The sequence below is a fragment of the Barbatula barbatula genome, assembly GCF_947034865.1.
Source record: "Barbatula barbatula genome assembly, chromosome: 8".
NCBI lineage: Eukaryota > Metazoa > Chordata > Actinopteri > Cypriniformes > Nemacheilidae > Barbatula > Barbatula barbatula.
This window is the reverse complement of record NC_136771.1, coordinates 18,515,792-18,538,249: the sequence shown is the minus strand read 5'-3', so window position 1 is coordinate 18,538,249 and position 22,458 is coordinate 18,515,792. Positions and strand designations below refer to the sequence as shown.

Here is a 22,458-nt window from a genome sequence, read left to right as displayed (position 1 = left end):
GAGAGACACATGTATTTTAGCATCTGTATACTAATGAAGTAAGTGTGGGGTGGGACTTCTCTTTAAATGCAAATGTTCTTTATCCTAACCTTGTTAAATATGCAGAATGGGCTATTGTTCGAGAAATTATGTAGCCCTTTCAAAACAAAAGGTTGTTTGTTTGAATGCTGGATTATTGGCTGAACCAGTTTAACACCTCCATGATAAACTGCAATATTAAAGATTGTAAAAGCATCAAAGACCAGCAAACCCTGTGATACAAGACACGAGACTTCCCTAACTCCAAGTCATTGCTACAATGTTTATTTTCCATCAGTCATTTGTAGCTGAATTGTGTCCAATAAGCAGAATAGGTATCTGAAATCTTTAACAAAATATAACCACTATTTACAATACTTTTAAAAAATACAAAAGTATACAGACATTGCAAGTTGTCTTTGTAAAAGACGTAGAAATACATGTGGTACTTATAGATTTGGCTGGGTAGAAACACAAGGAGCTATAAGTGATTGATCTATCACAAATTTTATAACATTCTGAGTAAAATATACTGTTGTAAATATTAACCGACCATATCATGACCGACTATTGTCTACGTAACGACTATAATTCATATCATCTACCAAAAATATCTCTTGCTTCGGAAACTTGTGCAACAATTCATGATTTGTGCCATATAACATTTGAATAGCCAGGATTAATAGAGCTCACAGATAAAATTCTATAAAAATAAGAAACATAAAAGTGGCGACATTTGGCAAGTTGTCAGAAACACAATGAAACGAGAAAACACGTTTAAAATGACCATATAATAAACACTGATGTTTGCATACAGAGATGTTTGAGACTATTGAGGTCTGTGAGGGACAGTTTCTCAGTCTTTGTCTTCAAGTGTTTAAAGAGGGCTACATCTCTCTCCGTGCTAGGTTTAACACTCCCTCTCTGAAGCACGCACACTATCACACACACTTAACACAAAATAAAGTAACATGGCAGACTTAAACTTCAAAAGAAATGAAATAACACTGTTTGCATGGTACTGTAACACTGATACTTTACATCATATGTGCAACATCTCTCACCATCCCTTACTTCTAATGAGACGATGATCTTAATTTTTTTATGCATTGTTTGGTTTTGTTCCTTCTTTGTTTTGTACATTTTCATTTGTTAAAAGTGCCAAAACGTTCTCTTCTTTTCTGTTTCACAATAATCTCCACAAAAGCCAGAAATGCTTTGCTGCAGTTCATTTTCTGGCCAATTTTCCACATTTTCATTCATGTCCATGGATTGTCAAAACCTTTGGAGCAGAGATATACAATCGTCCATCTTCAAACAGCAGATATTTGCTCATTTTCTGTAGAAGAACAAAAAAACAAGAGCATGAGCGTTTCTTTACAAAAACCTGATATACACATTTATCCAGTGTGCATTTTTCAATCAACCATACCATCCTGTTGTGGTCGTCGTGGCGACTGGTAATGGCCGTATGCTGGTAGTCTACTTGATGGGCGTATCGGTGAGGGATGTTCACACGACCTTTTAACAAATCGAGACCTCTGCAGCGCTGCTGTGTAGTCTGGTGGCCGTCTACCATGACCATGACTAGGGCTGTCTGCATCAGCCATTGAAAGAGCAGTATAACCCGGTGGTGTGGGTGGAGGCTCTCTAAAACACCCCTCTCTTTGATTTGCAATACTTGACGTATTTGGAGTCTCGTCCTTCCCACCTCTACGTTTGATCGTTCCTGTGTCGCCTTCCAAGTCTTCGCCCCAGTATCCTGTAGGAGTGCTCACATGACTACGGCCAATCCCTTCAGACAGTGTCTCCCAGCTGCGGTTGTCGTAACCGACACGATGTGGAATACTTTGGATGTTGTCGTGGGAACCACTGGAGCAGGACGTCCAGCTGCCACGCCCACTGTCAACCGCATCCAATGATGCGCGGTCACACTGATCATGAGTCAGAGAGTAGGACCTGAGAGAAAGAAATATAAAATCAGTTTTATCGTATTGAAAAAAAAACGTATGGAATATGGACGGTTGTGTTTAAATCTTACCCCAAGCTTATTTGGTCAAGCTCCGTCCTACACGTGTTGTGTGGTTGCGCAAGTAAACGAGTTTGAGCGTGCTCATCAGTTATGATGAAATCAGAGGAGGAGGAGCTTAACAGACTCAACTTATCTGATGTATCACTCACGACCAATTGCGGGGCTATGAGACGGAGAATTACTCATTACACTCCTTCTACAATTCACTATAAAACATACAGATTTCAATCGACATACCTTTCCTAGGTGTACTGCGAGGTGACGTACGCGGAGAGGAAAGCAAAGACGAAGCATTTGATTGGCTGTCCTCCATCAGCTTTCGTTGTCTGTCCTGCCCCTCATCTGAGAGAGAACACACAATGACTACTGACGACTTCTCAATACAACCAAGTCTTGAATTCAGCAGCAGAGGGCGCTCTAATGCCACCCCAACTCTGTGTGTGATCAACTGTGTGTTTATAAATGAGAAAAAATGCTAACCGAATGGTGGCAGATCTTTGCAAGATGATTTCCTGCGACCGTTATTTCCATTTGGGTGCTGAGGAGTGGAGCTTCTCTGATTGATGGGAGACGCATCTGCTCGTCTCCTTTCACCTGAGCTCTTCAGCGCTGAAAAATACCACAGGCCTATTAGCAACCACAATACATGCAAAAATGACACCAAATAAAATACATACGCAAAAACAAAAGGTTTTGGAAGCAGAAGCTCATTTTGCTTTATGACCTGCTACAGAAAACAGTTGATAATGGATACCAACTACACAAATCAAACTGTGAATTTGCTAAAAAGAAGGTCGTTGACTAAAAGCTATTAACACGTTTCTTTATAGGATTGACTCTTAACGAAGGGTTTAAGAAATATTTAAAGGTTAAAGATTTATATATCTAGATCAATCACTAGTGCTGTATTTTGTCCTTGAGAACATTTCAGAATAACAGACAAAACAGCACAAGTATATTAATGCAAAGGCGTCTGCTGATTTCTGTATCATCATTTTTTTCCCTATTCCTGTCAGTACTGCTGTGAACTGTGAAATCTATGTGCTATTTTAGGGTATGTCACTGTTCCTTCAAATTAAACAGAATTGCTTTCCTTTCAGCACAAGCTTCCGCTTTACACTTTAAATAAATCTGTACTTTACATTTTATGACACGTGATTGAACTCCAGTAGAAACAATTCATAGAACTTATTTATATATAACTCTTTGTGACATTTTCCCTCTTTCCCCATTTTTGGCATCTTTTCTTTGTGAATTTCCTTTGACCAATGTAAGAAGTGCACACCTGGGTTGATCGATCCACAACATAGGAACAGACAAGGTAACTATATAAGCACCAACAGACTTGAAAGTGATTTAGCAATGTTGTTTCCCTGTAACGGATGGTGTGGACTACACTGTCAAAACTTCAGAACAATTAAAGGGTATTGTCAGATGTGAACAGGCTTTTATAATTTAAAATTTACCAATTGGCCAACTATGACTTTCAGGCGTTAACCATTTCTGGCACACTTAGCTTTTACCACAGTAAAGAAGGAAATGAAACCGTAAATATGTAGTCAGACTGACATGTGCTACTGGGAGGTTCACTCTGTATAGAGAGGTCCTGAAGTGTGTCCTCATCGCTCTCGTAAGTGTGCGTGTCCAGGTACTGCCGCACGCATCTGCTCATCATCTCCACCTCGTAGAGTTTCTTAGCACTGAGGAAAGAGCTCCGCCTACCTTTCCTCTTCCCGCCCATAGTTCCGATGTCTGAGAAAGAAGAGCTGCTCACCTGACTCAGAGATCTACATACACACAGACAGACACAAAAAATGTTAAATAAATAATAATGAAACGATAATAAAAAGTTATCAAGGGGGAAACAGTCCTTCCTGTCAGTTTAGACATCAGGACAAATCGGTTGCCGTAGCTGTAAGAAATGTTTAACATGCACAACAGACAGAAGATAAACTAGATTAGAAAACTACAGGTTGGCGAAGTCTAAAAAAGTATCAAAATAGTACATTTATAAAGCTTTATGCTATACAGAAAAAGTTCATGCTTTTCTAGTGGGTAAAACTGAGCATTTGATGGAATAAAGAAAATATATTTTTTAGACGCAGTGCAACTAAAACAGACTAGACACAAAGTGTATGTGGAGTGAGTTATGTACACAACACAGCAAAACATAACAGTTAAAGGCAAAGTGTGCATTTGTTTGAAATACAATAACGGCTTAAAGTGACAGTTTACCCAACAAACATGTCAAGTAGTTGTTCTAAACCTGTATAAATGTTGTTATTCTGCACCTGTATACATTGTATTATTCTGCTGAACACTAAGAAAGATATTTGGAAACATTTTTGTAACCAAATAATTCTGGGGCACTTCTGACAACCATACTTTGTCAAACAATACTATGGTAGTCAATGGTGCCCCAGAACGATTTCCACACATTTTGTTTTTAACAGAAAGAAATTCATACAGGTTTGGAACAAAACGGGGGTTAGACAATAACCGAATTTTCTGTTGCTCTGTTTGAGTATGCACATCGGCTCAACCGATAAAACATTGGATTTGAAGTCCGAGGTTATCTTTTTGTCTGTCTGAGCAATGATAACCAAATGTTCTGGAAAACTTGTTAGAAAGCTATCAATAATTTATTTCGGTTATCATAGTGGTGCAGAAATGACACAATTCACCTTTAACAGAGAAAGTGAAAGAGAGAAAACCAGAGACAGCAGCAGTCCCACTTACCCTAAACTCCTCCACTTTTTCTTCCTACAACACAGAGCCGAAGAACAGAAAAATGGAGAGAACGAGGAGACAAAAAGACACTAGTGCTTAGACAGTGAAGCCCACTGAGCAATAGCCCATATAAAGCAAGTCCAGTGAAGACACCAAGCACACAATGACTGACAGCAGAAACTATCAGCAATGGATATACGCCACACTGTGAGTAAGTGCGTGTCCGTGTCATTTTAATATCAATGCTGAATAATTGTATGAGTTGTGAGCGTACCTGGTTTTAAAGAGCAATGCAGGATCCATGGTGTTGGAAGCCATTCGAAACACATGCCTGATCTCTCGTGCAATCATTCTCAGCTTTTCAAAATTCACCAGACCATCCACTTTTGAATTGTTCCCTATAAAACAGATTTACTAGAGTTTAACAAAAAGTTTAAAAGTAGTGACTTTAGTAAAAGTAGCAACAAAGTAGCTTTTTCAGTGGCTGTTCCAAAATTGTAGAATGTCTTATTCTTAAGACATGTTTGTTTGATGAGGCTTTTGCTAATATGTAAATTCATTTTTAGGATTTTATACTTTTACTATAATTACTACCATTTTTTTTTCTTACATATGTGATAAGATTTTATTCCTATTCTTTTCTTCTATTTTATATTGCATTACTATATGAAATTGTACAGCACTTTGGTACACTCTTTGGCTTTGAAGATGCTATATAAATAACATTTTGATCAATTTATTGATTGAAAATAGTAGCTTTACTCCAAAAGGAGTCTTTAAGTGATGAGTGTAAACATTGTAAATCGAAATAAAAATGAGCAAACATAATCTAAGCTCATTAAAGATGTACATTACCCTCGTGGAGGAAGGTGAGGTCTTTTTTTACAACAGGAAACAGAGGGATGACGGGCGGCTGCAGGTTATGCTTGTTGAGAAGGTTGCGATATTTGGCCATATTTCGAGACGGGTCGAACACGTCCTGAAGTTCTGCCAAAATCTTCTCGTATTTTCCAGGCAAGCGTTCCCATGTGGATCGCAACCGTGAGACGGGTGCTAGATTAAACCCACTACATAACCCACAAATTTGCACACAAAAAAGACAGAAATATTAGTCAATGTGACTTTTCTGACCTTCCCGAGGTGGCACCTGGGATGCTTATTTCTAGCGAGTTATGCAATTACCTGATAATAGCAAACATGGAGTTAAAGTTCTTGCAGTCGCGGCAGTGAAGGGCAATTTTAATAAAGTGCTTGATGATCTTCACTCTTTTGGCCAGGTTGGTTTCCCGCACGACCTCCGTTGCTACCCAGAACGTCTCCTGGTTCACAAGACTTTCGAAAATGCGAAGGTTGGTGGTAGGCTCTTGTGGGCGGAGCTTGAAGAGGTCAGCGATGTAATCTGTTGGTTCGATGCTTGAGAAGAGCTGATAGTTGCGTGCTGACAGCTGATTGGCTATCTCCGTGGAGCTTAGTGATAACAGAGAGACCTGAGATTCTCGCTGAATCTCCTGAGCTTCCACATCTGAACAAAGCGTTTCGGTCTCCATGTTGTTCTTTAGATAGTACCTGACATGGGAGATAAAACATTACACTTATTTCAATAAATCTTATTTCTGAAATGTAATGCGTGTTTATTTAAAACAGGCGTGTATTAAATCCAAACCTGGCACTAAGCAGAATCCTATCAGCCAGTTTGGAGAGTTGATCGGGAAGTCGTCTCTGTTTAATGACGCCCTCCTGCGTGACTGACACTTCACAGAGCGAATACGTTTCGGGAGATGAAGACAAGCCAAACTCTCGTATCGCCTGATTGGCCGCCTCTCTCGCTGTGGTGTCCCTATTGATCAGAAAGTAACGACTCTGTTGGTCTGCCTTGAACACACGCAGCACCTGGTCTTGCAGTTCTGCGAATGAGAACGTTAGAAAACAAACAAATTAAAATAATTGTAGTTAACAAGAATGAACCTAATGAGCATTTCTGTAAAGAAAAGATTACATGCAGCTTTTTGAACTATATTAGCTAAATAGAAAGATGAAAGGACCCGCTTACAAACAAAGTCATAAAGGTTAGTTGGAGATCAATGTTTAGAGAGCTAAGCAGAATTTAGAAGCAACAAAAAAATTAAAGATGAATCAATTGTACAACATTTTGGATAGCATGTCTGAATGACTCCAACCTAAAGTAGAGATGAGATGGAGACATAGGAATTTCTAGGGAAAAGAAAATCATGGGCATCTCATGACAGGCAGACCTGGTAAAAATGTGAAAGTATTAAAAGCTACAGAAACAGTCATCTAAAGATCACTGTTAGGAAAAAGAAAGCTAATTTAACTACAAGACTTGGCCCAGCGGCAAGTTTTGCAGATGGCACAACGTACAAGTCTATTTTGACAGGCCACGTAAAAAAAAAGAAGAGACATTATGCAGAAATAGTCCCACGGATTTAAGGCGTGTGCATTTACATGACTCAGTTTTGCCGGGCTACAGGCAAAACACGGTTACTTCCAGTACACATAGCAACAGATCAACTACACCCTTTTTTATTAGTGTTAATAAAATAATTCCATTGCCCTTCACATTTGGTGTGTTCACCAAAAGTGAAAATTCTGTCATCATTTACTTGCCCTCAAATCTGCAAAAAAGTCTTTGTTCTGATGAACACAGAGAAAGATATTTGGAAGAATGCTTGTAACCAAACAGTCCTCGGCCACCATTGACTAAATGCTAGCTCGCAAGTGACGGCTAATCGCCTATAAATGCTAGTGTCATGCCATCAGCACCAAAACTTTGCCATCGACTCAAGTTTGCAAAATCCCTTCAGACCTGTACAAGAATGATTACAGCTACAAAAATGGAAAGAGCTAAAGAGAATGAATAAGAGTCAAGTAGACACTGGACTACAGGCTTCTAGAAAGAGAGAGACAGACAGGCAATTATGCAAGACAGGCAGCTATGAAGACGATCTTATCCAAGGAATTGAGATCTAGAGAGACGGGTGAAACAACAGGTGTTTGAAGAAACCGAAGCAGTGTGCGAATACTCACGAGTGAATCCAGGAGCTGTGAGCAAGGAGAGGGTAGCAGTGACGTTAGAACATCGCACATTTATGACAGGGATTTTGAAGAAGGCAGGAACACAAATGCAGAATGTAAATGCAGGGTTAAAGCAGAATGCAATTATCAAGAGTGGATTTCAAGATAAATACGGTAAGAACAGAGTATGGTGCGCATGTGACGGGGTTAATGTTGTATGGTTTTAAAGTGATAGTTGATCCAAAAATAAAATGTGTCATCTTTTCACCCACTTGTCAGTCAAAACCTGTATATGACTCTTTCTTCTGTGGAACACAGAGAATATATTTTAAGAAATGTCTGAGTGGTTTTGTGACAATAAAACGGAAGTCAGGGGGGTCAATATTCTTTAAAAATAGATTTTCTTTTACAGAAGAAAGTCATACAGGTTTGGAATGACTTGAGGTTATTAAATAATGAATACATTTTCATATTTTAAAGAATTATCCTTTTAAACAGCCACGCCATCCACTGACCATCCATGGACTTTTTGATTGATATCCCACACTGAAACAGCAAGAGCTGTTTCTTGTTACAAGTTTTTTTCACTTGTAGTAAAACCATAGTAATCACAAATTTACCTCACAACAATAAATTATGGTGATTTTTTTCCTGAGCGTTTCTAAATATGGAAAGCTCAAATACGATTGGTTTGCTTTATGAAATTTCAGCAAGACAAGGTGCAGTGCACAGGAATTAATCCACCCCAACAGAAAACATTTACAATTTCTCAAACTTTAAAGCGGGAATTTTAGAGTAAAAATGTCCCGCGGTCAGAGATTACTGTGAATGTTATGTATGATTATACTCGGTGCGTTTACCTGGTGGCTGTGTACTGTAGTCGATAATGCGTTGCTGGCCCTGGGCCAGGTCAGGGTTACTGGATGAGAGATTTCCGCTGACCGGCATTGTGGGCAGAGCCAGTTTGTTCTGCCGTAATCCCACAATGCTGTCATCCTGAGTCTGGCCCAAACTGAGGTCACTGTAGAAAAAAAGAACGATGATTCCGCACGATACAGTATAACATTAGTATTAAGTTATCTATATTTCCTGCTGATTTTCACATAAACCACAAGGGTGGATGTAATACATTCCCCAAAACACTTCTGATTTGTATCATACTGTTGTAGGGTGACATCATTCTGACTACGGTCTTATCTCTTCAATAGTTCTTAATTTCCAAGTATTTATTCTAAACGCCAACTTTAAACCGAGCAAAATAACTGCTTATATGAGAGTAGCGTGTGCATGTGTATACCTGTAAGGTTTCTGAGGTAGGATACTCATTCGTGTTTTGTCTAGAATCTTCATCAGTTTGATTCGGCCTCCCATGGTGTGCGCTTTGGACTTCTTGCTGACTTTCTCTTGACCCATGACATCAGAATTAGCCCCAAGCTCAGGAACAGACAAACGGCCATTTTTCTTTCCGTCGCCGATCTTTGGAAGATGAGGGACGCCGTTTTTTCTTTCTTCTGCCACCCTGGCCACCAACTCCTTGAAGACTGAGAAGAATAAAAAAAGATGAAAGCAGGTCAGCATAGGGCGAGTGACTTGACTCATTGTGTGTTTGAGTGTTGAAAGACGCATCCCAGTGGGAATCTCACCTAAGAGGTTGGTTTTGACACTCATGCACAGCTGGATGTTGTTCTTGAGAATTTCAATTGCTTTGGACAGCTGCACATTCTCAAAGGTTTGTCCATTCACCTCCAATATCTATGGACAATAGGTAGTATATGAATTAACACAAACATAACGACAGCAAATCACTACTCAGCATTTTAATCTGTAGAGTTTTGAAAGGTGGTACCTGGTCTCCGCGTTTAAGTCCTGCCTCCTCTGCCTTGCTTCCCACATCCACGCTGCTGATAAAAAGGCGTGTCCCTCGTTCGGCTCCTCCAATAAGCGTGAAGGGGAGGGGCTTCTCCCGTGCAGACCTTGTTATTGTAATAACTCGTGGTTTGGCTTTAGCAGCGCAAGCTATGTTAAGCAACCGCAACTGACCGGTCATTTTCTGCTTGAATAAAAAAGATAACATTAGATACTCAGACTTGACTTTCGTGAGGTATGCATGCAATTTATGCATTATGCATGCTCTCCTCACCTCTCTTTCCAGTTTGCTCTGAAACTCCTCCAGGAAACTGGTCATGTCAGGGTTTCCTTCAAAGTCGCTAAAGTGATTGTTTACCCATAACAGCACAACTCGTGTTACCTAAGTGAGAGAGAATGAGCAAATGAGTACAGCACAGCAAAAACTTGTGTTATCCCGTCCAAAAGAAAACAGTTTAGGCCCCGCTACCTTGTCCCGTAAGCTGGGGTCATTGAACCAGTCCAGAAGTCTCTGTCCTAGAATCAGAGGACTGGCCAGGAAGGTACGATAGGTTAAGAGGAAGTCCTCGATGTAGGTGGGGTCCACGACCGAATGATCCTCCACTAAGTGCTGCATCAGCCTCTCAGCCGTACCCTATGGAATTCATAATTCTCACTTATTAAAAACATGTATAGAATGTAATTTCTAAAAAGATGATTGAATTAATTAAATGTTTTTTTCGTTGGTTAAATGGTCAGTCAGGTATTTGCAAAAGGTGGCAGTCTTCACCTTGACAACAATGTGTCCCTTGCGGGTACCCGTCCGGTCGAGCTCTCTGTGTTCCTTCACCATGACGATCTCCCCTTCCTCCTCCACACGCTGTGTGTTCTGCTCAACCTGATTCAGAATGCAGCAATAGTCCTGCTGTGCAATACACACAAACTACACACACAGAAAAATAAATCACCTGGTGAGTGATTACATCGTCTAGTGCAATTTTTGTTTTAAAAATGGTTATCAAACACATTAAGAAGAAGGCAAGTAAATGCTTTAACATATCACCATATTCAAGGTTTAACATATCAAATGTTAACAAAGTTTTCATATTTTCTGACCTGACAGTCATCCACTTTGGTCTTCATGATCCCAGTCATCAGCTGTTTCTCCATCGACGGAGAGACACCGAAACTTCCACCCATGCACACACTTTCCCTGCGGCCATCTGGATAGATCACCTCTACAGCTCCATTCAGAATGACTGACCAAGAGTCCAGCTAAACAAGCACACACACACACAGACACACACACACACTCGCCTGTTATCATCTGAATATCAATGAAAAGCAGAGGTGCTCATATGACTCCAGTCTTACCTCTTCATCATGATTCAGCACGATGGTTCCGGCCCGTTCCACCACTGCAAACACCATAACAGCACACAGCTCCCTCCGAACCGAAACGCTCAGACTGGCGAATGCCGGGAGCTGCTGTACGAACTCCAACAGCTGCTCTGTAAACAAAAACAAAACCACAGCACAATGAATTGCTTGCAACATCATCGAGCACAATAACAAAAAACTGAAAAGCATGTTTTACCGATGTCATCGTCGGTACGATCCATGGGATCCTTCTCTAGACAGTCTCTCACGATATCCCGACTCATGAGAGGGTCAGTCCCCCTTCCTACGTCCTCATCATCGTCGTCTTCGTCCGAGTCCACTGCCGTTTCGGGAAGTCCGCTGAGATCCATGTCGCCACACTCGCTCTCGGTGGCCTGCAAGAGATAAAAACGCTGTGAGGTTGCAACGCCCTGCATCTTTTTTTTAGCTGACCATGTTTGGTTTTTAAAAGTGCCTGACTTTTGATTTTGCTTTAGTGGATTTCATTCCTTGGTGACCTGTGTTCTCAAATAAACAACAAAGCAAATCATGCAGATATGCTCTGTGTGTTTGTGTGTGGAGGGCCAACCTCGTGTTTGTTGGGGGTTACAAAGTAAAAATAGCTAATAAAAGTATTGAGGTCAGTTAGAAAATAGTAATTAAAAGTAAAGCAGAGCTCAACGAGGCAATAAATCAATGCCCTCTCCTCACATATTCAGTGCCAGAAAATCGAATACATTACAGTGAACCAGTACATGCAGGGCAGGGTGGTAGTGTTTGTGTATTCAGTAAATGTGATCTGTGGATCAAAAGGTGTGTGTGTCTGAGGATTGACATGAATAGGTTATTGAGAGGTGACAGATGGATCACGGGAGGGGGTTCCCTCTACAGGGGAGGATTTAAGCGTGTGTACCAGATGTTCATGCTAAATCCCTGTCAGTATTGCTTTCTAGGGGGATAGAAATGAAGAGTCTCTTATCACCTGGTAAATATCTGATAGGCTGCTACTTCCTGAATCGCTAGCGATGCTGGAGCGTGATTGGCTGGAAGTCATGTGGGCGTGGCAGCTGTCGGAGGGGTGAAGCTTCGAGAAATCTGCAGGAAGCTGTGAGAGAAATAAATACACATATATAAATCAAACTAACACAGCGATAAACAGACACATACAAGACTGCACTGGTAAAGAAGCATATCCGGTTTCATTTTTAGATCTTATATAAAGTAAAATCTTAAGTATATTCGTTTTGATTTCGTTATGGATGTTCTGTTGGTTGTAATTCTGCTTAAACGTTTGTGCAGTGTTAAAAGACTAAAACAGGAACAGCGTTGTTTGCGTAATCTACAGACATGAACAATGTATTTTTCATATTTTGTAGGGATGTTTAATATCTAATAATCCGTCTGCTATGAATGAATGTATTATTGTTGGTTAATACAAATAAATACTAGGACCGGGTGATAAATATTCACATTAATTGTATACTCTGGTGTTCTCGCTTTTGGATTGAAACCTTTTCAATAAATCATTGCCTTTATGTTTGTATGTGGGTTTTGCAAATATTTGACCAATACGAAGTATTGAAAAGAGCCTGCAACTTTGACAAGTGTTAAATTATTGAAAAAAGGCAACTTTTTTGTAAACGGTGACGTTTTAAAGATACAAGCTTTCAGTCCAACAGCGACAATCTTTCAAACATCCCTCATGTTTACTTAAACAAGAATAAAATGTAATTAAAAGTGGATTATATGCCTAAATCAAGTCCCATGCTAATCACTAATGATTTTATCAGGTAATGAGCCGAAATCACGATCAGACCGGCTAAAACAAACACGGATCAATTTCAACTATTTCTACAGCAAACCCAGAGGCTTACAACAGTACAGTTGATGGCTTCATACTGATAACCTACTTCAGCTGGCCTACATACAACGACTAAACAAAACCACCACATGTACAATACACACAAATAAAAAAACTAAAAAACAAACCACTATTGTGACTAAATATAATCTCATGAGTAAACTAGATTTACGCAAAAAATGAATGATTAAAACTCAAAGCAGGAAAAATCACTTTAAACACACATCAGGAAGATATGAACTTCAAAATCCAGATTCAAATTATTTTGCTTTCCCCCCACTTTTCCTTGCCAATCAAATATTCATAATTCTATTCAGAACATAATACATCTTTTATATAAACCAGCAATTATTACTCAAACTTAAAACGTTCTGCTTTCACATTGTTAACGCCAAAACATGATCATGCATAACTAAACAAACATTTTCCCTCATAATGCACGTAGGCGCACAGGCCTATGTACAAAGTCAACTAATACATTCTTGTATTCACTTTGTGCATGCAAAACACAGATTACACATTTTGTCTACAGGCTTTCTGTGTTTGTCTATGGCGCATGAGTGTGTGTATGAGATACTCACAGCCCTGGTCCCACGTCCCCTGACTCCATAGCCGTGAGACAGAACCAGCTGTCTCATAGCCTTCAATACTATATGGCCAACCATCCTGGTGCACTTTCCAAACTGACTTCTAGAACATTACATCTCTCTCCCTTTCGGTTTGATGTTCCTTAAATCAATCTCACACATCCCTGATCATTTCTTGTCTTTATCATTTATTGTCGTTATTATCTTAAAGTAAGAGCATCCCTGTCTCCTCAATTGAACCCTGCCTGTCACCACAGTAACAACAGCAGGAAAACCCTTCTGCAGACAATTTTTATCCGACCATGCCCTCTCTCCCATTCTCTCTCTCTCTCTCTCTCTCTCTCTCTCTCTCTCACACACACACACACGATCATGGGATTAACAGGATGCTCGTATTGTTTAGGCGCGGGGGGATGGTTGACACCCGTTGCCCTACTAAACTAGTCACCGGGGTTGTCCCTGCAGCAACCGACACATATATATCTGGAATATATATCAGACAAGAGCCCATGCTCTCAACCATAACCGGGTTCGAAATGTCAGAGGATCATAAAAAGCGAGAAATGTAATGGAGAAAGTAAGATTGATAGCAAAAGATTGAATGCAGAGAAGAATTGATCAGATTAGATTTGTGAATGCAGTCATGACTGGGGCTCTGTACCAAAATCTAGTGAGGTTTATTGTTGTCCACTGCCTACACAGACAGCATTCGGACTGAAATTGAATCTAATAAGTGATCAATCTGAAGAATATAAACAGAATCTAGTGTTCCTTGTGGAAAATGCAGACGAAAGACTGTTACACTAACAGCACATTATTCACAAAACTTTGTACATTTTGGGTAACAGTCTATTTTCTATTCCACTAAGCACTGTGGGATATGATACAATGCTTCCTACTTGGACAGCTCGCTAGGTTTCAAACAGAGCTTAGGAATGAAAGAGTTTAGAAGGCTGTGTGCAAACATGCATGAGTTTTAAACTGCTGTTTATAATTGTTAAAAATGTAATTAAAATGTTTACATCCAGTCACAGGAACAGTGAGACAACGTTGCTACAAAGGGCTGCTGAAACAGCAATGTCGAATGCATCAGAGCACAAATGTCAACACTCCTGAGAATTATAACTACTTTTTTAGTTGTTGCTAAATATTCAACTGGGATATTTTAAAACACTTTCCTTCAAAAACAATTACACACAGCAGCTATGAAGATTATTTCTAGATAGTAATAAAAAGGAACGTTACCTGGGATTTTGAGCATTCCTGCAGGCAAGAGAAATTAAAAACGCATTTAATACACAATCCACAGCCATTCCACACTGACATGAAAATCAAATCATGTTATATAAACCAAAGCACTATTTGGATGGGATTCGTTTTCTAAACAAAAGCTACAAATATTAAAGGGATAGGTCAGCCAAAAATGAAAAGTCTGTCTTCATTTACTCACCATCACGTTGTTCAAAAACTGTAGAAAATTATTTGTTCTGTTTAACACAAAAGAAGATATCTTGAAGAATGTTGAAACTGGGGCACTATTGATCTTTACTATGAGAGTCAATAGTGCCCCAGAACTGTTTGGTTACAAACATTCTTCCAAATATCTTTCCTTGTGTTCAACCGAACAAAGACATTTATAAAGGTTTGAAACTTTAGGGCAGGTAAACGATGACAGCATTTAAAATTGTGGGAAAACTCTCCCTTTAACAAGGTACATCTGTTATTTCATGTACTGGTTGAGACAGGACTACAATCGCTGGAGTTTACACTAAATTAGAAGAAATATCCTCATCCAGATATAAGCTAAATATATATATATATATATATGTTTCTGGTTTGTTGGTTTATGCGTTCATCAAACTGACATAAGTTTAATTTGTGTGTGTGTGTGTGTGTGTGTGTGTCAGGTTGTGAACATGAACGGACCGAGTGGTATCCCGGAGGAAGAGGGGGTTTGCTCATTGGATAATGATCGACCGTATCGATTATAGTCTGTCGCTCTCCGCACTGGTTTATCTTTCGAAATCTTCTCCTGGACTGTCGATGAGATGCTTGTCTTTGGAAATACTCATCATTGTCGTCCATGTAGTCCACCTAAAAAAAGAAAACGCAGAATAGATGAGTTTATCACAAATTGTAATAAATGATTTTTGTACGCACCCCACTGTAACTCACCACAATCATCTCTGAAGCCTCAAGGACGATACACTCACAACCACGACGTAAACTACCTGCAGAACGCTTACCAAAACTGAAACAAAACACCACACATCACACAAAACAGAACAGAACAAGGAAACAATGAGGCAAACAAAGGAAAAATAGAAAAAATGGAAACGAAGGCAAACATACCTGCTGCGTGGCAAAAACATAGACTCCTTAATAAAGACTGAACCAGACAGGAGGATGTACCAGCAGGTACCAATGTCATCAGGACTGCAGAACACACACAGACAGACATTACAACATTACACACACACACACGATAGCCCAGACACCCTTATGATGATGTTCTGGGTGGAGCGGCGAGCAAACAGAACAAATGCACGGCTGGGCAAAGAAAACCCATTTTAAAATGAGTCATCAGACTTGGGCACATCATTTCAGCTGTTTCAGAATAAATAAGGATAAATCTGTCACTACTCGCATGCAGTCAGACTTTTGACTACCAGTATGAAGTTTTGCCCAAACCACAGTTTATCTGCATGTGATGCAAGTCAATCTAAAGGTCACAGAACAATTAAGCAGAAATGTTTAACAAAAATGAATTCAAAGTTTGTTCTGTCCAAACATATAAAATTTATATTAGATCAACATAACACAACGTAACCATGTTGAATACGTTTTGTAATGTAATAAAAGCCAGAACATGTTCCTGGAAAGTACACACCGTAGTAGCCCGGTGCCTAAACACAGTCAGTTTGAGAAATTAACGTTTTTTGTGTGCATCACAAACTGTGGGTAAACATGGGAGTGCTTACTGTTCTATGTAATGCTGAGAACGGAAGGTAAAGCTACAATGAGGAAACAGTTCGAGTAGTAGTGTTTTTGAAAGCATTGTCTTTGACACTACCCTATAATTGCAGAAACTGGAGTAAAATTCAGATGGAGGTTACAGTCATTACGGAAATGATGGGGTCAACTCAAAGGTTTGATGAGTTCCCATGACCTTCATTTTCCATAGGAACTTGTAGTCCAATTACATTGCATTATACTATATATTTGTTTCTTAGTATGTGCAATCGCTGGGATCAAACCCATGACCTTGGCATTGCTAGCGCCATTCTCTTACCACTGAGCCCGAGAAGCAGGCCACAGGAAAGCTACCTCTTTAATAGTAACCCAAGCAAACAGGTCTATGGATTTGCATCCGTATTCAAAAAGCCTTTAGATGCTTAATCCACATCTGTAGATGCAGTTTGCAGATTAAAACAACTGAGCACGAAACAGATGTCGGCGTGTGTGTCCTTGATAAAAAAAGAGGTTGAGCGGATGTGTGAGCAAAATAATTTCAGTAACATTGATATTAACCTCAGATAAACTAACCAGTATAGTCAGATTCACAACTTTGACCATGTAATGCGTGTGTGTGTGTGGTTAGATACTCACTAGTATAACATCTCATTGGCGTCATGGTGCTCATATCGAACCGTCTCACACATTAACCTGCAAATCACACAGAGCGTGTGAAAGTAATGCATGTTTTGATGCCTTGCAAACATTTGGTTTTCTCAATTTGTAATCATTTTGGAAATATCTGCAATACTGTTATGAAAATGGTCTTTTTTCATGCCATCAGAAATAAAACTTTACTGTTCAAACATACACACACACACACACACACACACACACACACACACACACACACACACAATGTACCTGAGCTGGTGTTCCCTCAGGTTGGAAAGTGCTTCCATTCCATGAAGGTATGAATACACAATCTGCAGATCCTGCAACACACACAAACACACACAGCATGTTACACTTAAATGGCTTTACGCATGTACACACGAGCACAAGCATTGAACATAATTGCAAAGCATTTAAATATACATTTACTGTCACTCAAGTCATTTCAAATCGTCCTGTGTGTGCACAAAACACCAGTAGGAGGTGCCATATGAGTGTGAATGTACACACCAAAGTCAACACATACATCACTACATAACTCCACCTACAATGAATTCAGTTCGACAACAATGGAATGTTTGGGGTATTTCCTTTTATTCCTTCACTTGCAGTGCTGCCTCTACTTCCTATTTTTTATCAAATTCTCTTTTTAGCAAGCCTGACAAATCTACTGAGATACCTATTCGCCCCATGACTGTTCAAGTGGGCATCATACACATCCGAGAACAATCCCAATACATGCAAATTGTGCTTTGACTAATTTCAGAAAGTAAAAGTAATGTAAATCAAATAAGGCATTGGTTCTTAACAGGGGCTCGTGGCCCACTAAGCTGACGTTGATGGGGGCCTCAGGATAACTAATAATTAAAAATAAATATTGCAATACATTTTAAAATAAACCAAAATATTAGATACAACTGCTTTGCTCCTCCTAGCAAGTGAGCCGCGTCTCAGCTCAAGTTCATGGTTTTAAATATAAAAAGTTTGGTCTCGCTCACAAATATTATTGTTTTTCCCAAGATGAAGCTCAGCGATGATGAATCTTGGTAAAGATGAACAGATGATAGCACCAAAAAGCTAATAGCATAGCTACAGCAAGGGATTTTCTGTGGTTGCAATCAGTTTATAATTTTCATAAATGTACTTTTTGTGATTGCTTTACATCTGCAGACAGCCAGACACCACATGAGCGCATCACTTCCGCAATTAGGAGAAAATGATGCGACTAGAAAATTATTTAAATGAGTTAAGAATTAAAAGCGATGTTGTGTTTATTGATAAAACTCCAGCGCTACCATTCACTCGTATGTCTTTGTAGTCTGCTTTTGCCCTCATCAATGTGGTGGCGGCATTGACATTGACGTACGATCAAGCAAAAGGCGTCTAGTTTTATATATATATATATACAGCTTGGAGTTGTGGTGAAGCGCACAGACAAAAAATAAGCGACTTCCGAAGGCCTGCCAAAATAAAAGTCGATTTATGTGGACAAATATATTACTACTTAATAGTAAAAAATAACTTTTAAACTAAACTAATTTTTGTAAACTAAATGCATCATGCATTAGCCGAAGTTAGTTGAAACTATTCTTTCTATTTTTGCTTATGTTTCTTATTTATATATTTGTATAACTATATTGCATTTTGAATGTTATATGGCAATGGAATGTACTACTAAATGGGTTTAGTTTTCACAGATATTAATGTATGCAATTTCAGCAATAAATATGTAAATGTTTCTAAAAAAAGGAAACAAATTTGTTGTTCATTGTAAGAAGTCTGTCTTGTTTTCTCTTGTATATTAATAAATAAAAAGCACTTGTTATCCAAATACTCGATTAATCTGTAGAATAGTGGATTACCAAAATAATCGATAGCTACAGCTCTAGACCGATGTATGTATATTTATCTCCATGCACATGTACACGTGTGAAGCTAAATACAGAGGTCTAGCGCTTTTAAGGCCACAACACCAACATTCTCACAGATCATATATCTGTACGGTTAGACCTCCACATGCGTCACTGTTTTCTTCTCTCCTCCCTGACATTCCAGAAGCCTGTCTCATCATCTTCCACTCCCGTCGAAATCTGTCCATGCCTCTCATTTACCTCTGCTATAGTCAACTTAAACAGAATTCAAACAAACCAATGACTTCCAGTCAGAGGCATCATACAGCGGGCCACGATTGGTTCGTTTGAGTCGAAGGGCAGGAATGTTTATTCTCGGACTGTGGCATTTCCTATTTGAAAGTCAGCCTGCACAAGATTTCTGGCACTGGACCGGGTCCCTTGAGATCAGACTAACGTCACAGTTCAGTTGGATGTGGTAGACTTGGCCAAAGGGACATTGGACAAGCATGTTCCTTTTAAAAGTATCACCCTAACTTTCAGTTTCAAAAATAAATGCTAATAAATTTACAAAATGTGCTCTCTAAAGCAGTTTGTCTATTAAGGGCTACCGTAGAAACAATTCAATGACGATTTCCATGCAAGGAGACAGTTGTGTATATAGTAGGGCGGAACGATCAATTGCATTTGTGATTGTATGTGGCAAATAAAAAATGTTTGAACCTTTAATCGTGTATACACATCGCACTACATCTAAAACAATTGATAATATTAGCCGTGTCATATGTGACAAAAAAGTATGAAACACACAAGGCCTTATAAGATACTGTTAATCAAATTATTATAACTAAATAATAAAAACTAAAAGCAACACAGTGTTTTTTTCGGGCATAAAAACAGTTTCAGGTAATATCAACAGTCTATGAAAATGGTATCGGCTCATGTTTCAGCTGATACCTGAACTTCTCGGTATCAGGTGTTTAAAATTATGCCATTATGTTCCTCTATGTGAATCAGTGTTTGAAGCTTCTCCTTCACCTCTTTCCTGTTTGAGAAACACTTTGTTCTTCTCAGTGCCACCTTGAAATCAAACAAAGCCACATGCACTGCAGACAGAAGCTTTACACCCACATTTCTCTAGCGCTTCTGTTTGCATGTATATATGAATAAAGCCCGGGGTTTGTTTGAACAATTAAAGAGCTAACACAGAGTCACTAACCACACCGATAAGCACCAAATATGTGTGTAAATGAGATGCATGCGGATAAGCACCAAATATGTGTGTAAATGAGATGCATGCGGTACGATAATACTGCAGGGCAGGGTACCACCACAAACATCATAATATGAGTCACATTAAAGATCACGATTAGATGACCATGTATTAACATTTTCTCAGAAAATAATCTGATTTTGTAAAATGTACCCCAATATAGACCTTACAGTACGCATTAAGGAAAATCAGATATGGAAATATTTTGTGGCACCATTATCAAAAGAAACGATCCCCTACTGACCACCTAGTCGTTCAAACAACCCATCAAATAGACTATTTATAAATCGATAACTTTTGAAAGCGGTCTTCCTCTTACATAAACGAAAAATACAGACATCGATGCTTTAAGGGCCTAACGGTTGCACAGCATCTGTGTTTGTGTGGTTTCTGAGTTTCACAACACATTCAGTAATAGCGTGAAATTCCCCCTACTTGGTGTCTCGGCGGCTGGGTTAGCAGGTGGGAAAAACCATTAGAGCCAGCTGGGTGAACAAGGGATCAATGCCACTGACTCGGAAAGCCAAAAGCTACTGAAGTTTAATAAAACATTGTCTGAGCTACAGTTCAGATGGCGAGGAGGCTATTATTATAGAAAAACAATCCATACGCATTCTGAACATGCTGAATAAAACCAGCACCTGTCTAAGACAGCTACATGAATTCACACTCTGAACTCTGACCCTAAATAACTCACATTCCGTTTAGCTTATGAGAAGCACACCATTCTCAAAGTGTGGCTGTGTTACACAGCCATCCATATTCAAAGCTAACAAATAGCTTGAAATTAGCCATTTTAAGTTAAATTTCCTTAAAAGAATTATTGCATTGAAGTAACTTGTATGTTAAATATTTCAACAGTAAAACATATTCATAAGGTGACACTTGCAATTAAAGGGAATAAGTGTTATCAATTTGCTTGACATCTACAGACTGTTTGAAGAGGTCTTTAAAGAATGATTTACACTGATAAACATAACAACGCAGTATTATCACCGGTAAACTGTTTAAAATAAACTGAAAGCATGAAATGTTGGGCATCTTGATGAAAAGCTCTTACTGTGTGTTCGCATCAAGCGTGACTTGCACGAATAAAACGCGCTATTCGCGCGTAGTTGGACGCTTGAACATTTGGATTTTACTCGCTTCATTCGCGCGTGAAATTTTGCGTCATGGGAGGGGCTTCTGCCAGGCGGCTCCCGTCTAATTGCGAAATGGCGGACATGGATTTAGTTGAGAGGGTAGCTGCGCATTATGTGCTATGGAAGGCTAAAGATAGACATATAGACTCATTCGGCACCGTGTCTGGGTCCTTCAGAGGAGCAGTCCTTCGTTGTTGTTTCAGATTTCTGCCTCCGCTCGCTATGTCATAATCACGTCACTACTAGAGCAGGCTCCTGATTGGTTAACGCGGCACGAATTTTCGCCAAAGTTCAGATTTTTGAACTCGCGCGAATACTGCGCTATTCCAGGATTTAGTGTGCTTATTGACTAGTTTACACAAACAGAACCATGTTTTGTCGGATTTATTACAATTTGTATTACAACAATTTAACTACATCATGGTTAAACTGCAGTTACTATAACAAAACTATGGTCAATTTGTGGTTCCTGTGCTTGCTTTAGTTAAAATTTGGTTTATTTGAATAAGGGCTTTTATTGAGATTTCAGCAGATCACAAGTTAACACATGCACATTTCAGAAAATATGCACACAAAAAATGATAAGAGGAATTGAAATGTTCATTTCAAGTATTCGATTCCTATTCTTTTCAATTCCAATCCGATTCCTTGCCTTTCAATTCCGATTCCAAAATTTTGATTCCCAACCCTACATTTACATTTTGCAGACGCTTTTGTACAAAGCGACTTACAAAAAGTTCGTTGAGCAATCTGCGATATGTCAATTATCGTTTATACATTTTACCAGCTTTCAAATTCTACAAGAAGCTTACTCATGGAAGCAGTCATGTTGAGACCATAGAGACAAAACCTGAAAATAACTATTAGAAAAAAAAATTTTGCTGACGGAATAAAAGAAACATGAAAGGGGCATTTAAGTATTGACATCTGTAACCAAATCATTTTCATCTTTCACTGCCATACAATGATAAACAACTATGAATAAGCCAAACACAGCAAACAGTGATTCAACCTATGCAACGTCAGAAATGGTCTGTGTTTAGAAAAACATAATAAAGTAACTTTTTATTTGCCCAA

General features: G+C 39.1%; 1 protein-coding gene across 4 annotated transcripts in view; it reads right to left on the bottom strand.

The window, feature by feature from the left end:
* Positions 1 to 281: 281 nt before the first annotated feature.
* Positions 282 to 22,458, bottom strand: part of rapgef2a (Rap guanine nucleotide exchange factor 2a) — a 32,452-nt gene continuing 10,275 nt past the window's right edge. The window contains exons 2-29 of one of the 4 annotated variants that reach the window (XM_079462682.1): positions 17,366 to 17,436; positions 17,096 to 17,152; positions 15,839 to 15,922; positions 15,662 to 15,737; positions 15,413 to 15,580; positions 14,732 to 14,749; positions 12,021 to 12,143; positions 11,256 to 11,433; positions 11,033 to 11,169; positions 10,775 to 10,933; positions 10,449 to 10,601; positions 10,149 to 10,313; positions 9,954 to 10,061; positions 9,660 to 9,863; positions 9,457 to 9,565; positions 9,111 to 9,354; positions 8,674 to 8,834; positions 6,444 to 6,684; positions 5,963 to 6,346; positions 5,636 to 5,847; positions 5,055 to 5,178; positions 4,790 to 4,813; positions 3,620 to 3,837; positions 2,531 to 2,659; positions 2,288 to 2,392; positions 2,060 to 2,213; positions 1,451 to 1,977; positions 282 to 1,357 (exon numbers count right to left, since the gene is read on the bottom strand). In XM_079462682.1, the coding sequence (XP_079318808.1) occupies positions 1,332 to 1,357; positions 1,451 to 1,977; positions 2,060 to 2,213; positions 2,288 to 2,392; positions 2,531 to 2,659; positions 3,620 to 3,837; positions 4,790 to 4,813; positions 5,055 to 5,178; positions 5,636 to 5,847; positions 5,963 to 6,346; positions 6,444 to 6,684; positions 8,674 to 8,834; positions 9,111 to 9,354; positions 9,457 to 9,565; positions 9,660 to 9,863; positions 9,954 to 10,061; positions 10,149 to 10,313; positions 10,449 to 10,601; positions 10,775 to 10,933; positions 11,033 to 11,169; positions 11,256 to 11,433; positions 12,021 to 12,143; positions 14,732 to 14,749; positions 15,413 to 15,580; positions 15,662 to 15,737; positions 15,839 to 15,922; positions 17,096 to 17,152; positions 17,366 to 17,436 (4,359 nt within the window). In that variant the 3' untranslated portion in view covers positions 282 to 1,331. Of the gene's footprint in view, positions 1,358 to 1,450; positions 1,978 to 2,059; positions 2,214 to 2,287; positions 2,393 to 2,530; positions 2,660 to 3,619; positions 3,838 to 4,789; positions 4,814 to 5,054; positions 5,179 to 5,635; positions 5,848 to 5,962; positions 6,347 to 6,443; positions 6,685 to 8,673; positions 8,835 to 9,110; positions 9,355 to 9,456; positions 9,566 to 9,659; positions 9,867 to 9,953; positions 10,062 to 10,148; positions 10,314 to 10,448; positions 10,602 to 10,774; positions 10,934 to 11,032; positions 11,170 to 11,255; positions 11,434 to 12,020; positions 12,144 to 14,731; positions 14,750 to 15,412; positions 15,581 to 15,661; positions 15,738 to 15,838; positions 15,923 to 17,095; positions 17,153 to 17,365; positions 17,437 to 22,458 lie in introns of all 4 variants that reach the window. The other 3 variants (XM_079462681.1, XM_079462684.1, XM_079462683.1) reach the window with 3 other exon arrangements.